The sequence below is a fragment of the Acipenser ruthenus genome, chromosome 49 (assembly GCF_902713425.1).
Source record: "Acipenser ruthenus chromosome 49, fAciRut3.2 maternal haplotype, whole genome shotgun sequence".
Taxonomy (NCBI): Eukaryota; Metazoa; Chordata; class Actinopteri; order Acipenseriformes; family Acipenseridae; genus Acipenser; species Acipenser ruthenus.
The window spans coordinates 2,056,096-2,072,702 of NC_081237.1; the positions used below are offsets into that span (position 1 = coordinate 2,056,096).

Consider the following 16,607-nt stretch of genomic DNA (forward strand, 5'->3'; position numbering starts at 1 on the left):
GCCCTGTTGGTTAACTGGTTGCTATTGGGGGCGGAGCCCTGTTGGTTAACTGGTTGCTATTGGGGGCGGAGCCCTGTTGGTTAACTGGTTGCTATTGGGGGCGGAGCCCTGTTGGTTAACTGGTTGCTATTGGGGGTGGCGCCCTGTTGGTTAACTGGTTGCTATTGGGGGCGGCGCCCTGTTGGTTAACTGGTTGCTATTGGGGGTGGCGCCCTGTTGGTTAACTGGTTGCTATTGGGGATGGCACCCTGTTGATTAACTGGTTGCTATTGGGGGCGGCGCCCTGTTGGTTAACTGGTTGCTATTGGGGGTGGCACCCTGTTGGTTAACTGGTTGCTATTGGGGGTGGCGCCCTGTATAACAGAGGAGCTGGTTGACAGCTCCTATGCAGTTAGTTTAGAGAATTGACTGAGACCAGAAGGCGGCCCCTGTCACTACACAGGTATAGCTTTGCTTGGGTGCAGTTTTGTTTTGGATTTGTTTGTTTTATTGTTTAGCGCTCTTGTTTTTGTTTGTAAAAAGTGCGGCAAGTAGTGCATAAAACTGCAAAAACTGTCGTCTCCTGTCTCCTGGGTGTGCTATTGTTGACGCCAGCCAGCCTAGACTGTCCAGCTACCCTACCACAGTATGAAGGAGCTTTCACCTGAGTGCAGGAGCTGCTCTTCAGCTCTAGTTGCTGCCATTATATATATATATATATATATATATATATATATATATATATATATATATATATATATATATATATATATATATATATATATACACACACAAGTTTCCATTAGTGTTGCTGGCAATATAATCCTGTGCACTTGATGGCACTGACTCTTACTTCTATAAAGACACTTTGGCATCTACATTATATCTAGGGCAGGCATAGAAACTTAAAACAGATTGATCACTGAAAACAAATGTAAGGGAACAGTAAAAAAAAAAAATATTTTATGCGTTCTGCTTTAAGGTCAATTCTCTTTTTTTCGAGTTGCTATCAACAGATTTCCAAAGTAAAGATGACTGTGAAAAGCAGCAACAACATGAAAGACACACTGCAGCGACAGATAATCAAAGCACTCTGACAGTCAACAGGGATTTTAAAATATTTTGTAATAAACTTAAGGCTTGGTTGAAACATAATCAATTATGCCATCATTAATTTCTTCAGGATGTATTTGAATTTGTATTGCGTATATTGGATATTTAGATTATATAAATTGTACTGTAACTTGATTATGTATGCTGCTCTTTGTTATGCACTTTAAATACGTAATTTACGACTTCAATGTTGTATGTATTTTTAAATCAAATTCAATAGGTGGTTATTGCTATAGTTTAGAATAGAAGTAATATGGAGATTTATTACAGTTGTCATCAATGTCTGCCCGGGGACTGTCAATAGAAATTAGCCTATTGGCTAAATTGAAAATGCAAAGCATCTTGTGTCATGTAAGTGACACTTGTGTTATAATTGTATGTGTCCCTGATAAATAAATACAATAAACAAACAACGGAGAATACAAGGTTGCCGTGGTGAGGTGTGATGCAGACAAGCACAGTGAGCAGTGGGACCATGGGTCAGTGATGGAAGGCTGCACTGAAAACGGAAAGCAAGGCCCTTGGAAGCACGGTGGCCCTTACTTGAGGGGAGCTGCCAGGAGAGAAGCCTTGATTGGAGACAGGAGAGGTGGGAGACTGGTTGGCTGGCGACCCAGCATTACTGCGGTACTGCTGGAGTGAAGCCTACAGGATCAACATAGGTGTTAAAGACAAGAGCTTCATTTGACCATTGACAAATTCCTTTACTGGTTTTATCCACCTGGTAGATGATTATTGCACTACATTTTCTGCACATCTCAAACTACAAACACATCCAATTTCTGGCCCCTTTTATAACTGGCCTCCAACAACATACTTGCAAATTGTGCAAGCATACATTAATTAAAGACATTGGTCGGTCTTCCAGGCAGGATCCCTGCTTTTTCATCACTGATTGGTTACAACAAGGTAATGGAGCTTTCTCATTGGTTCAGGCACTTCCTTTTCTGACTGCAAGCTGTTTTAGTAAAAAGAGAAACTTGAGATGCACCGCATCTTTTTAAACATTGAGAAAGTTCAACAACAAAGTTCAACAACAATATTTACTGTTTGTATTTTTTTGCATGCTAAAGTAAAAGGCAGGGTGTTTGCCATCATTCCGAGTGGTTCTGGGTTATGTTGCTCCAATACAGATATTTAACCTTTTCTCTTTTTCGCCCCACATTGAAAAAGCTACCTGTACTTTAGACGGGAGTAAAGAATAAATACTAATCATGGAATAAATAAAGGCTAAATAAAGTAGGTGGGGCTGACAGAGTTGAAAAGTTACAGTGCCAGATGAAGTGAGTGGAATGAGGAAGTCCACTCAGTGCTGGCAGTTAGATTTCTCCAGACAAGCTTAAAGCAAGCTAAAAACTCAATATTGGAGACACAACCCAGAACCACTGTGGTTGCAAACAGCACACAATAGCATGCCACCGGTAAATAAAATCAGATCACTTTATTATAATGCTCAGTTTGTTATTCCTTACCCACACTTCAAATGAGTTCCATTGTTACCTTGAATTAGACATTCCCAAATGAAATAGGGCTGTGAAATGGTGACTCATAAACCTGATAAATGAAGAACCTCACAGCTCACATTTTCATATATGAAAGTTCACACAAGCACCTTGGAATTGGTGCTCTTACCCCCCAGCACTATATTTATTTATTTATTTTGTATTACTATGTATTCCACTTAGTGTTTTCAAAGAGATACTTGTATACAAGCTTGTTATTCTATGACATGAGTGACCTCACAATACGTCCACAAAGTTTTGTTGAAAAACATTGATGTCACTTGTGGTGTCCATCAAGGATCTGTTCTTGGGCCCCTTCTCTTCAATATCTACATGCTTCCCTTGGGTCACCTCATCCGCCAACACAGCCTCATGTTTCACTCCTATGCGGACGACACCAAGCTCTACTTAAAACTCGACCCTGGTAGCCCCTCTGCCATGGTCCAGCTCTCGGCTTGCATTCAAGACATTGAGGCCTGGATGTCTGCCAATTTTCTTCAGCTGAACACTAGCAAATCTGAACTCCTAGTAGGATCTAAAACTCAACTTAAGAATCTCAATATAGCTGCCCTGAACCTCGGAAACTGTCTGCTGCTGCCTTCCCCCACAGTACGAAGCCTTGGTGTACTTCTTGACTTTGATGCCCACATCTCCTCTGTGGTCAAACCTTCCTTCTATCATCTTTGAAACATCTCCAAAGTCCGTCCCTACCTTTCCCATCCGGATGCGGAGATACTTTGTCATGCATTTGTCTCCTCTCGACTCCTGCAACTCTCTATATGGTGGTCTCCCAGCACACACCATAAACCGACTGCAGCTAGTTCAGAATGCCGCTGCCAGGATCCTTACCAGATGTAAAAAACGTGATCACATCACCCCCCCGTCTTGCCCAGCTGCACTGGCTACCTGTAAATTTCAGGATTACTTTCAAAACTCTCCTGCTCCCCTACAATGCTCTTCCTCACACAGGTCCCGAGTACCTCATCTTGCTGACCCGCTGTGTCCCTGCCCGCAAGCTGAGGTCCTCCGACTCTGGTCTGCTTGTTATCCACAAACAAAAGTGCACCACACTCGGAGAGCGCTCGTTTAGCTTCATGGCTCCGACTCTTTGGAACGCTCTCCCAGCTTTGGTGTGTGATGCTCCCACCGTCACTCGCTTTAAATCAACTCTCAAGACCCACCTGTTCTCTCTCGCTTTCCATGCTCTTTAAGCCTGATATCTGCTATTAGCTGCTGTGTTGTTGCTACTATTTCATGCATTATGCATTTTTCACTGTATTTAATGTATTATACTTTTTTAAAACTGTATCATGTATTATGCATTGTTTTTACTGTATATCATGTATGATGCATTTCTCTGTATTTGAAGTATTATGAATTTTCTTGTTACTGCATCTTGTAAAGTGCTTTGTGACGGTGGTCCACTATGAAAGGCGCTATATAAAATAAAGACTGATTGATTGATTACTTCACCCGAGGGATTTTGTGATTTATTTTTACAAATTTTTAGACGACTGCCTTTCTATCTTTGAAATTCATTAAAAAAAAAATTGTAGCAAAGACTTTAAATTGGTATTTTTTGGTTTAGGAGAATATTATACAATAGTTCAGATGTTCCTCTTCAATTAAAGTATTAAAAAAATAAATAATAATAAAAAAAAAATGAATTATTCAGTAAAATGTTTGGGTTTCATAGAAATAATGGTACAAAAAAAAAAAAATCTGTTACTGGAGGACCCTACAACACCATGAAAGTTTCGTTGATTTCTTTTTTTTAAATATGGGCAAAATACAATACATTCTTTGAGTGACTTTATGAATTGAGCCTTTTGTTAAAAAACACAACACATGGTTTAGAACTGAACATTTATTTTTAAAAGAAATACTAAGAACATCTATATTATATACAGTGAGTCACTGTCAGAAAATTCTGATTCACCGAATCAGACGACAGTATGTAGTGGTTAGGGCTCTGGACTCTTGACCGGAGGGTTGTGGGTTCAATCCCAGGCAGGGGACACTGCTGCTGCACCCTTGAGCAAGGTACTTTAACTAGATTGCTCCAGTAAAAACCCAACTGTATAAATGGGTAATTGTATGTAAAATAATGTGTAAAAAATAATGTAATTGTATGTAAAAATAATGTGATATCTTGTAACAATTGTAAGTCGCCCTGGATAAGGGCGTCTGCTAAGAAATAAACAATAATATAATAATCGTCTTGCCAGCTTGAAATAACATTTTGTAAACGCTTATATTGTGTGCATATCAACTTCTGTACATAAACACTAAACATATACACAGAAAATTCTATTATCAAAAGCAGTATTTTACAAACAGCAAGAACAGCAGAATAAATACTGCCAACTACAAGACGCCAACTATAAGCAAGCACAGTAACCCCCCCAAGCCAACTATAAACCAGCACAGTAACCCCCCCAAGACAACTATAAACCAGCATAGTAACCCCCCCAAGACAACTATAAACCAGCATAGTAACCCCCCCAATCCAACTATAAACCAGCATAGTAACCCCCCCAAGACAACTATAAACCAGCATAGTAACCCCCCCAAGACAACTATAAACCAGCATAGTAACCCCCCCAAGCCAACTATAAACCAGCATAGTAACCCCCCCAAGCCAACTAAAAGCCAGCATAGTAACCCCCCCAATCCAACTATAAACCAGCACAGTAACCCCCCCAAGACAACTATAAACCAGCACAGTAACCCCCCCAAGACAACTATAAACCAGCATAGTAACCCCCCCAATCCAACTATAAACCAGCACAGTAACCCCCCCAATCCAACCATAAACCAGCATAGTAACCCCCCCAAGACAACTATAAACCAGCATAGTAACCCCCCCAATCCAACTATAAACCAGCATAGTAACCCCCCCAAGACAACTATAAACCAGCACAGTAACCCCCCCAAGACAACTATAAACCAGCATAGTAACCCCCTGTGGCGGAGTGTCCCGCCCCTATTTATTATTATTTGTATTTTTGTTTGCGGCGCGGGTAAAAGCGCCGCGTCTTTTATTATTATTTAAAAACCCCGTGAGGATGCATGGCTGATCAGCTACTGATTATTTAAATAGCTGACAGTCATGCATCCTTACCAAACGCGTGCAGACTCTGGCCGGGGGATAATAAGATAATTACTAACTAGTTAATCCCTCGGCCAGAGTATATAAACCTGCAGCTCTCTGCACTTGATGTTGGGGTGTTGGAGTAGAGAGTACGGGGAGCGGAGAGAAGGTATAACATTTAAAAACAATTGCTAATACGTGCTGGATTATCCAGCACGGCACTTACTTGTTTGTTTATTTATTCGTTTGGCCCTCGTGCCCTTTTGTTTGTATTTTGTTTAAATCTGTTGTTTGTTTATTATTAAATACGCCGAGTGCTTTTGCACTCGGTTTCACCCGCCCATCCACTGTTTTGGAGTCAGTTACTTCCTGGTCCGTGACGTCATCACCACACCACTGCGAGCCAGACTGTCACATATGGTGTCCTGCGTGGGACAAAACAAACGCCTCCAATAGCCGGACCAGGAAAGAAAAGCTCGTTTTTTTTGTTCGTTTTTTTTTCAAAGTGTTTTTGTGTGGTTTTTGGGGAAAAAAAAAAAAAGAAAAAAAAAATATGGGAAGAAGCGGACGGAGGAAGCAGCAGCTACAGCAGCGTGGGGCCGGTCGCAGGTCCCACTGTAGCTCAACCATGCTGGACGTCTGCCCCACCTGCTTGAAAGGTGAGGAGTGGTGCTTCGCTGTTGGGGAGGTGGGTCACATAGCACCCGACCAACCCCCTCCATGGCAGGAGAAAGAGGAGCCAGAGCGTCCAGTGAGGGAGGACCTGCATCCTCCAAAGAGGACGAATGCACTCTCCTCTGAGGGAGTCTGGGACTGGCTGGTGGAGCCGGGGAGGGATTATGAGGAAGCCCTCCCTGCAGTGATCAACCTCCTGTGGGCAAGAGATGGGGAGCGCTGGGAGGCCTGGGAACAGCAACACCACCCAGCTTCCCTCCCAGACATCGCAGCCATGGTGTTCAACTACCTGGCTGCGGATATGGGAGAGACCCTGCTGCTGCCATCTCCAGCACAAAAGGGAGAGGAGCCATCACTACCGTCTCCACCAGCAGAGGGAGAGGAGCCATCGCTGCCGTCTCCAGCGCCAGAGGGAGAGGAGCCATCGCTGCCGTCTCCAGCGCCAGAGGGAGAGGAGCCATCGCTGCCGTCTCCAGCGCCAGAGGGAGAGGAGCCATCGCTGCCGTCTCCAGCGCCAGAGGGAGAGGAGCCATCGCTGCCGTCTCCAGCGCCAGAGGGAGAGGAGCCATCGCTGCCGTCTCCAGCGCCAGAGGGAGAGGAGCCATCGCTGCCGTCTCCAGCGCCAGAGGGAGAGGAGCCATCGCTGCCGTCTCCAGCGCCAGAGGGAGAGGAGCCATCGCTACCATCTCCAGCATCAGAGGGAGAGGAGCCATCGCTACCGTCTCCAGCATCAGAGGGAGAGGAGCCATCGCTACCGTCTCCACCAGCAGAGGGAGAATGCCTGCTGGTTTCGCCTCCACAGCCTGGGGAGGAGCCCGAACGTCCTACGCCCGAGTGGGAGGAGCCCGAACGTCCTACGCCCGAGTGGGAGGAGCCTGAACGTCCTACGCCCGAGTGGGAGGAGCCCGAACGTCCTACGCCCGAGTGGGAGGAGCCCGAACGTCCTACGCCCGAGTGGGAGGAGCCCGAACGTCCTACGCCCGAGTGGGAGGAGCCCGAACGTCCTACGCCCGAGTGGGAGGAGCCCGAACGTCCTACGCCCGAGTGGGAGGAGCCCGAACGTCCTACGCCCAAGAGGGGGGAGTCGGTGCGTCCACAGCCCAAGAGGGAGGAGTCGGTGCGTCCACAGCCCAAGAGGGAGGAGTCGGTGCGTCCACAGCCCAAAGAGGGGGGAGTCGGTGCGTCCATAGCCCAAGAGGTGGAAGTCTGCGCTTCCACAGCCTTAGGACCCAAGCTGCAGTCCCAAGAGCCAGAAGGGGAGGAGTTACAGGCTCAACCCCCTGAATTTTTCTGGGGGGGAGAAGGGCAGGATGCTGGTGTTCCCCAGCAGCCTCTATTTATGCTGCTGAAGGGAGCACGGCACACACCAGCCCAGCCGCCACAGCAGAGGGAGCCAGCACCGCCACAGCCTCCCTCTGAGTGGCCAGCATCCGCCCCATCGCCTCTGCCTCCACCACCACCAGGAGCAGAGCAGCAGGAGCTGCCTCTGTCTCCACCACCACCAGGAGCAGAGCAGCAGGAGCTGCTTCTGTCTCCACCATCACCAGGAGCAGAGCAGCAAGAGCTGCCTCTGCCTCCGCCACCTCCACCAGCAGAGGGTGAATGCCTGCTGGTTCCACATCCACCGTCGTGGGAGGACTGCTTGCCCCTCCCACCTCCACCAGCAGAGGGTGAATGCCTGCTGGTTCCGCCTCCACCGTCGTGGGAGGACTGCTTGCCCCTCCCACCTCCACCAGCAGAGGGTGAATGCCTGCTGGTTCCACATCCACCGTCGTGGGAGGACTGCTTGCCCCTCCCACCTCCACCAGCAGAGGGTGAATGCCGGCTGGTTCTGCCTCAACCGTCGTGGGAGGACTGCTTGCCCCTCCCACCTCCACCAGCAGAGGGTGAATACCTGCTGGTTCCGCCTCAGCCGCCGTGGGAGGACTGCTTGCCACTCCCAGCTCCACCAGCAGAGGGTAAATACCTGCTGGTTCCGTCTCAGCCGCTGTGGGAGGACTGCTTTCCCCTCCCACCATCGCCATTGCCTGGGGATGGCTGTTCTGCATCGCCTGGGGCTGCCTTTTGTTCTCCACAGGACACAGGGTACGAGGGAGAAGTGGAGCTCCCGCTGCCGCCTCCATGGCCAGGGGCTCCCCTCCCGAGTTCGCCTTCCGAGGGTCCGCTGCTGCTGCCGTCGCCTTCCGGGGGTCCGCTGCTGCTGCCGTCGCCTTCCGAGGGTCCGCTGCTGCTGCCGTCGCCTTCCGAGGGTCCGCTGCTGCTGCCGTCGCCTTCCGAGGGTCCGCTGCTGCTGCCGTCGCCTTCCGAGGGTCCGCTGCTGCTGCCGTCGCCTTCCGAGGGTCCGCTGCTGCTGCCGTCGCCTTCCGAGGGTCCGCTGCTGCTGCCGTCGCCTGGGGTCGCCAGGGATCCTGCTTCGCCTGGGGTCGTCGAGGGTCCGGCTTTGCCTGGGGTCGCCAGGGATCCTGCTTCGCCTGGGGTCGTCGAGGGTCCGGCTTCACCTGGGGTCGCCAGGGATCCTGCTTCGCCTGGGGTCGCTACACGATGGCCGGAGCTCCATGAAAGGGAGCTGCCAGAAATGAAGAAAGGGGGGGAGGTCAGGAGACCAGCTCCCCCAGCCGCACTTTCGCGGCTGGAGATCATGTGGTCGGAGCCCCACGGAGGGGAACTGCCGGCCATGAAGAAGGGGGGAGAGGTCAGGAGACCAGCTCCCCCAGCCGCACTTTCGCGGCAGGATAGAGTGTGGCGGGAGCCCCGGAAGAGGGAGCTGCCGGCCACGAAGAATGGGGGGGTGCCAGAGATTCCACCATGGCCACCCCCCAGAAGTAACTTGCTTCCCCCTCTTCCGGGACTTTAAGACTGAGGGGGGAGGTGGCCGTTGGGGCCATGTGTGCTGCGCACAAGGGGGGGCATGTGTGGCGGAGTGTCCCGCCCCTATTTATTATTATTTGTATTTTTGTTTGCGGCGCGGGTAAAAGCGCCGCGTCTTTTATTATTATTTAAAAACCCCGTGAGGATGCATGGCTGATCAGCTACTGATTATTTAAATAGCTGACAGTCATGCATCCTTACCAAACGCGTGCAGACTCTGGCCGGGGGATAATAAGATAATTACTAACTAGTTAATCCCTCGGCCAGAGTATATAAACCTGCAGCTCTCTGCACTTGATGTTGGGGTGTTGGAGTAGAGAGTACGGGGAGCGGAGAGAAGGTATAACATTTAAAAACAATTGCTAATACGTGCTGGATTATCCAGCACGGCACTTACTTGTTTGTTTATTTATTCGTTTGGCCCTCGTGCCCTTTTGTTTGTATTTTGTTTAAATCTGTTGTTTGTTTATTATTAAATACGCCGAGTGCTTTTGCACTCGGTTTCACCCGCCCATCCACTGTTTTGGAGTCAGTTACTTCCTGGTCCGTGACGTCATCACCACACCACTGCGAGCCAGACTGTCACACCCCCCCCAAGACAACTATAAACCAGCACAGTAACCCCCCCAAGCCAACTATAAACCAGCATAGTAACCCCCCCCAAGACAACTATAAACCAGCATAGTAACCCCCCCAAGACAACTATAAACCAGCATAGTAACCCCCCCAAGCCAACTATAAACCAGCATAGTAACCCCCCCAAGCTGGAACTGCAATGCCAGAATAAACGTTTATTCTCAGGTTCTTTTTAAGCAATAATGGACACTACTCTCAATTATTTTCTCAAAATAAATATTTATAAATAAAATATTAGTTCTTCATTCCATTATTATCAGTAATAAGGGAAAAAACTTTAAAAAAAGAGTGCAATATGACATAACAAAATATAACAATGTAATGCTGCGGTAGGACAACATGGGACACAGCAAAGGTAACGTAATGCGCTTCTTGTAAACACAGCAGGGGGTTCTGGAACACCTTGTAAAAAGGATTATTAGAGATTGAAGGTGAAACATGTACTTCACAGTAAACATAGTATTTTATAGAGCTGACCTTGTTTCTTAGAGTCTTGTCTTCTACATTATATTCTGAGCACTTTGAGTGGGCAAGAAGCATCACTTGACATTTAGAGTCTTGTGGTTCTCAGTGTACCAAGATTAACAGTGTATGCAAGTCTCTTCAGTGTATTACGAATTGGGTTTCCATCCAGTAATGCTGTGTTTGTTTGGATTGAAACAGCTTAACTCACTAGATCTGTGTGCACAAAGCATCTTCTTACCCCTATTTTACTGCATTTAATCCTGTACTTTAGAGTACTGTAATCTGTCAAGTGTTATTTAATCTGTAGTATTTTGTATTTAATTATATCCTGATGTAACTATCACTGACACTGTTATCTGCTCCGTTATTGAATCGTATTTTGTCATACTTGTACTTGCTAGAACCAAAGTCATTGTATTTATCTTGCTTTTAATTGTATTATTACTTGTACTGTGATTCTTGAAATGTATTTGTGTTTATGACTGTAAGTCGTCCTGGATAAGGACGTCTGCTAAGGAATAAATAATAATAATAATAATAATAATAATAATAATAATAATAATAGCCAACTATAAACCAGCATAGTAACCCCCCCAAGCCAACTATAAACTAGCATAGTAACCCCCCCAAGACAACTATAAACCAGCACAGTAACCCCCCCAAGACAACTATAAACCAGCATAGTAACCCCCCCCAAGACAACTATAAACCAGCATAGTAACCCCACCAAGTCAACTATAAACCAGCATAGTAACCCCCCCCAAGACAACTATAAACCAGCATAGTAACCCCCCCAAGTCAACTATAAACCAGCATAGTAACCCCCCCCAAGACAACTATAAACCAGCATAGTAACCCCCCCAGACAACTATAAACCAGCATAGTAACCCCCCCCAGACAACTATAAACCAGCACAGTAACCCCCCCAAGTCAACTATAAACCAGCATAGTAACCCCCCCCAAGACAACTATAAACCAGCATAGTAACCCCCCCAAGACAACTATAAACCAGCATAGTAACCCCCCCAAGACAACTATAAACCAGCATAGTAACCCCCCCCAAGACAACTATAAACCAGCATAGTAACCCCCCCAAGTCAACTATAAACCAGCATAGTAACCCCCCCCAAGACAACTATAAACCAGCATAGTAACCCCCCCAGACAACTATAAACCAGCATAGTAACCCCCCCCAGACAACTATAAACCAGCACAGTAACCCCCCCAATCCAACTATAAACCAGCATAGTAACCCCCCCAAGACAACTATAAACCAGCATAGTAACCCCCCCAAGACAACTATAAACCAGCATAGTAACCCCCCCAAGACAACTATAAACCAGCATAGTAACCCCCCCAAGACAACTATAAACCAGCATAGTAACCCCCCCAAGCTGGAACTGCAATGCCAGAATAAACGTTTATTCTCAGGTTCTTTTTAAGCAATAATGGACACTACTCTCAATTATTTTCTCAAAATAAATATTTATAAATAAAATATTAGTTCTTCATTCCATTATTATCAGTAATAAGGGAAAAAACTTTAAAAAAAGAGTGCAATATGACATAACAAAATATAACAATGTAATGCTGCGGTAGGACAACATGGGACACAGCAAAGGTAACGTAATGCGCTTCTTGTAAACACAGCAGGGGGTTCTGGAACACCTTGTAAAAAGGATTATTAGAGATTGAAGGTGAAACATGTACTTCACAGTAAACATAGTATTTTATAGAGCTGACCTTGTTTCTTAGAGTAGAGGCTTGTCTTCTACATTATATTCTGAGCACTTTGAGTGGGCAAGAAGCATCACTTGACATTTAGAGTCTTGTGGTTCTCAGTGTACCAAGATTAACAGTGTATGCAAGTCTCTTCAGTGTATTACGAATGGGGTTTCCATCCAGTAATGCTGTGTTTGTTTGGATTGAAACAGCTTAACTCACTAGATCTGTGTGCACAAAGCATCTTCTTACCCCTATTTTACTGCATTTAATCCTGTACTTTAGAGTACTGTAATCTGTCAAGTGTTATTTAATCTGTAGTATTTTGTATTTAATTATATCCTGATGTAACTATCACTGACACTGTTATCTGCTCCGTTATTGAATCGTATTTTGTCATACTTGTACTTGCTAGAACCAAAGTCATTGTATTTATCTTGCTTTTATTTGTATTATTACTTGTACTGTGATTCTTGAAATGTATTTGTGTTTACGACTGTAAGTCGTCCTGGATAAGGACGTCTGCTAAGGAATAAATAATAGTAATAATAATAATAATAATAATAATCATAATAATAATAATAATACACTCACCTCAAACATGTGAAGAGCATCCTACATTATTTCAATGATTTAAAACTTACTTAGAAATCGGCCCTCATTTTGATTACATTATTTGGTTTTAAATTATTTAAACTGTAATAAAAGCATGGTTAAAATTAATGCATAGTAATATGCAAAATGCATAGCCATTGGAAATGCATGGGAAAACTGCAAAAATATCATGAAAATTGGGGGTAAACTTTTATAAGGGAACCTATCTTTAACAGATTAAAAACATAAACATGTCAAAGCATTTTAAACATTCCTATACATTTTAAATGGAAAAGTAGACTTGATTTAGTATTTAGTCATATTTATATTTTACTTTTGTACTTATTTAATTTTTACACCCAGTATTCAAATACAGTGATTTATAATGTATCAATATTTTAAAATCATTGCAACATTCTGATAAAACAGATCTTCAGTAAACATTTAAAATACTATATGTTAATAAGGTTTATTTTATTTTATTTTTCTTTACCTTTTAAACATGTATACCTTTAGAGCCTTACTTGGAACCAAAATGTATTACAAATCAGATAAGCGGCTCTCTAAAGAGGAGCACAATGATTGAAACATGAACAATGCGTTTACAATGGGTCGGTACCTCTAATTTACAGCAATGATGGCTCTCCCGTCTTCTCTGCCTTCTTGGGCACCCAAAGCTCTCACAAAGAAGACACGTACCATAAGAAACTGGAAACTTGTCATCAGCAGGTATAGAATGCACAGATTAACCCAACTCTCAAAGCCAGCTAAAGTCTCTCTTATTCTTTACTAATCAGCAGTTAAATTAAGAGGCGTTTCATCCAGCTATCGAATAACAGTTGATCTAACTTGGCAAATACCTCTCCATTGTCTTAACCAGACAGATTTCTTCACATGTACCCAGATTTTGATGCTCTCAATAATCTGCTATGGATTGTCATCACTAAGATTTATCACAATCTGATAAACGCTTTTACAGATACTAAATTCCCAGCAAGACACTCATGCCATGCCACGTAGATCACCATGACCCAAATCCATCATTTCCATATATAGCAGTACAAAAGTATAGCATACAGATAGATGCCTTCATACTCCCTAAAGAATGTCCCTAGCAAGTTTCCTCACAACTGGACAAAGGATTCTAGATGACTGAAAACAAATGGAAGTGTGACTGACAGTCAGACAGACAACCTCCACACTGCCCAGAGATTTTGAAACACTGAATAAGTTGTGATAAAAAAAAGTCCTTAGCAAGTATATATAAAGACTGTTGGACCGACACCTCCACATACCCAAGCGATTCTCTAGATACATGGAAAACTCTAAAGTACAACCAACGCACAAATGTATGGGACTGTTGCATTCTTTTTATAAGTAGACTGGATTATAACACACACCATGTGAATATGTCTTCCTAATACAGCAGTACATCTACAAATAAGCAAAGTGTTTGGTTTGGTTTTTTTAACCAGTATGTTTAGGGTCTGTTAATGGTTGAATACCTGCTTGTTACTTGCTGCATGAACAGCTTTTACTTTCACTAAAAGTGAAGCACAGTTAAAAAATGATTACAGACTGAAAACAGCAAAGGAGACACTTCTTCACAGATAGTGGTGAGGGCATGGAATGGATTACCAAGCCATGTCGTTGATACTGAATCAATGGGATCCTTTATGACCTAAGAACTGGACAGGCACTGATGGGTTGAATGGCCTCCGCTGATTCTTATAGTCCTAAGTTTAATACTTTTTCCTCTTTGCCTTTTAAACTAGGGCCTTAAGCTGATAAGAGCCAGATTCCAAGTGTTTGCACCTGAGCCATGCTCACCGAATTGATGTCGATGCCCACGGATGTCTGCGTCTGGCTGCCCGGAGGAGACTGGGGCAGGGTGGATGTGGTGCAAACAGACAGGGCGGGGAGCTGCACTAGCCTGTGCTGCTGCAGGCCGCTCACTACCTGGGTGTGGGCCTGTGAGCTGGGCTGGGTGAAGAAGGTGTAGAGAGGGAGCTGCTGCTCCAGGGTCAGAGCCTCCATCGCGATAGCCTTCAAAAACAGAACAAAAGGTCACTAATTATTATTTATTAGCAGATGCCCTTATCCAGGGCGACTTACAATTGTTACAAGATATCACATTATTTTGACATACAATTACCCATTTATACAGTTGGGTTTTTACTGGAGCAATCTAGGTAAAATATCTTGCTCAAGGGTACAGCAGCAGTGTCCTCCACCTGGGATTGAACCCACAACCCTCCGGTCAAGAGCCCAGAGCCCTAACCACTACTTCACACTGCTGCCCTAATATGGCCGTACAATGCCATCTATTGATTTTTGTAATTCATTGCCTATCTTAACCTAAGTAAATGTGCCTATATATTCATAATGAAGTATTTTCCTTTTAAAACACATGGTACTAAACTAGGTTAAAGAAATTGCTGTTTACAAGCCATGATTTTAGACTGTCTTGCACTTCCTGGGTCATTTCTCCAAGGCAAGCAAAACTATTGCAGTACCAGGTGTCTGTTTTAAAATAAAAACAAACATTTGCTGGAACATATTTTTCCTTTAGAAAATCCACATTTGAGACCTGTGGAAACAGTTAATGGAACAATTAACCCTGTTCCGCTTTTTATCCTGTATAAAATCTGCTGCTGTACCTGGGAGATGGTTAGAGGGGAAAGCGTTGGGGAGAGCTGTACCTGGGAGATGGTTAGAGGAGGGGACAGCATTGGGGAGAGCTGTACCTGGGAGATGGTTAGAGGGGAAAGCGTTGGGGAGAGCTGTACCTGGGAGATGGTTAGAGGAGGGGACAGCATTGGGGAGAGCTGTACCTGGGAGATGGTTAGAGGAGGGGACAGCAATGGGGAGAGCTGTACCTGGGAGATGGTTAGAGGGGAAAGCGTTGGGGAGAGCTGTACCTGGGAGTTGATTAGAGGAGGGGACAGCATTGGGGAGAGCTGTACCTGGGAGATGGTTAGAGGGGACAGCATTGGGGAGAGCTGTACCTGGGAGATGGTTAGAGGGGGGGAGAGTTGCTGGGGTGGCTGTCTCCTGGAGTCTGTGTTCAGGGATAGCGGCCCCACTGCCTGCTGACGATGCTGGCCGGATCCACTTAGTGTTGCCTGTGATGTTGTAACCACTGCGGGGGAGGAAAATTACAAGCCTTAAGACCTGATCTGAATGGGACTCCACCAACAGAAACTGGAAGCAATATCCGGGCTGTATTCCAAAAAATATGCGTTACCCAAAACAAACTAGTTTGTTCCAATTCTAGATAATTTAAACAAGTATGTCAGTAATAAATATCCCCACCACAGCTATAGATTCAACATTAGAGACAACAATTATATCAACAGTATGTACAGAATAGTATAGAATAAGAAACTGTAATGAAAAATGGAAAATTGGATAGTTGGCATTTTAAGCAAATCAAGTTCAAGCATATTAAAATGAAATAACCTTGTGTTTAAGTTACACACGTATGACCGTCTCTGCTATACCCCCTTTGCAGGGGATTGCAATAATACTCCGGCTGTACCAAACATTACTCATTACCCCAAGCAAACCTCAGCTCTTCTCAAATGTTTTGTTTTATTTTAAGGGTTTTTGCTCTTGTATAATAAAGTGTTTTCATTGATTATTCTTGATTACCTGTCAGTTATTCAATTAGGACCGTGTTTGCAGATTGTGAAATACAAAGAGACGGTGTGACAGACAGAAAGGGCCATCCCAGATTCCTGATAGGATCACTTGTGCTCATACTACAATAATGACTGCTAACTGAACTAATCTGTCTTAAAACATACAAAACTATGCATTATTTCAGAGACTTTTCACATTATACACAGTATGATTATTCTTCTGATAACTTCCGATACCAAGACTAATCCTATTATTGATTCTTGTGAATTTAGTACTCATGAATTTAGTGAGGGTCAGTGGACTTAGCCCTAGCC

General features: G+C 44.7%; 1 protein-coding gene across 3 annotated transcripts in view; it reads right to left on the bottom strand.

Annotated features, from left to right (window-relative positions):
• Positions 1 to 16,607, bottom strand: part of LOC117401412 (CREB-regulated transcription coactivator 1-like) — a 57,101-nt gene that overhangs the window by 12,690 nt on the left and 27,804 nt on the right. For 2 of the 3 annotated variants that reach the window (XM_059014934.1, XM_059014935.1), the window contains exons 9-11: positions 15,657 to 15,790; positions 14,479 to 14,694; positions 1,636 to 1,737 (exon numbers count right to left, since the gene is read on the bottom strand). In XM_059014934.1, the coding sequence (XP_058870917.1) occupies positions 1,636 to 1,737; positions 14,479 to 14,694; positions 15,657 to 15,790 (452 nt within the window). The remainder of the gene's footprint in view (positions 1 to 1,635; positions 1,738 to 14,478; positions 14,695 to 15,656; positions 15,791 to 16,607) is intronic. The other variant, XM_059014936.1, reaches the window with a different exon arrangement.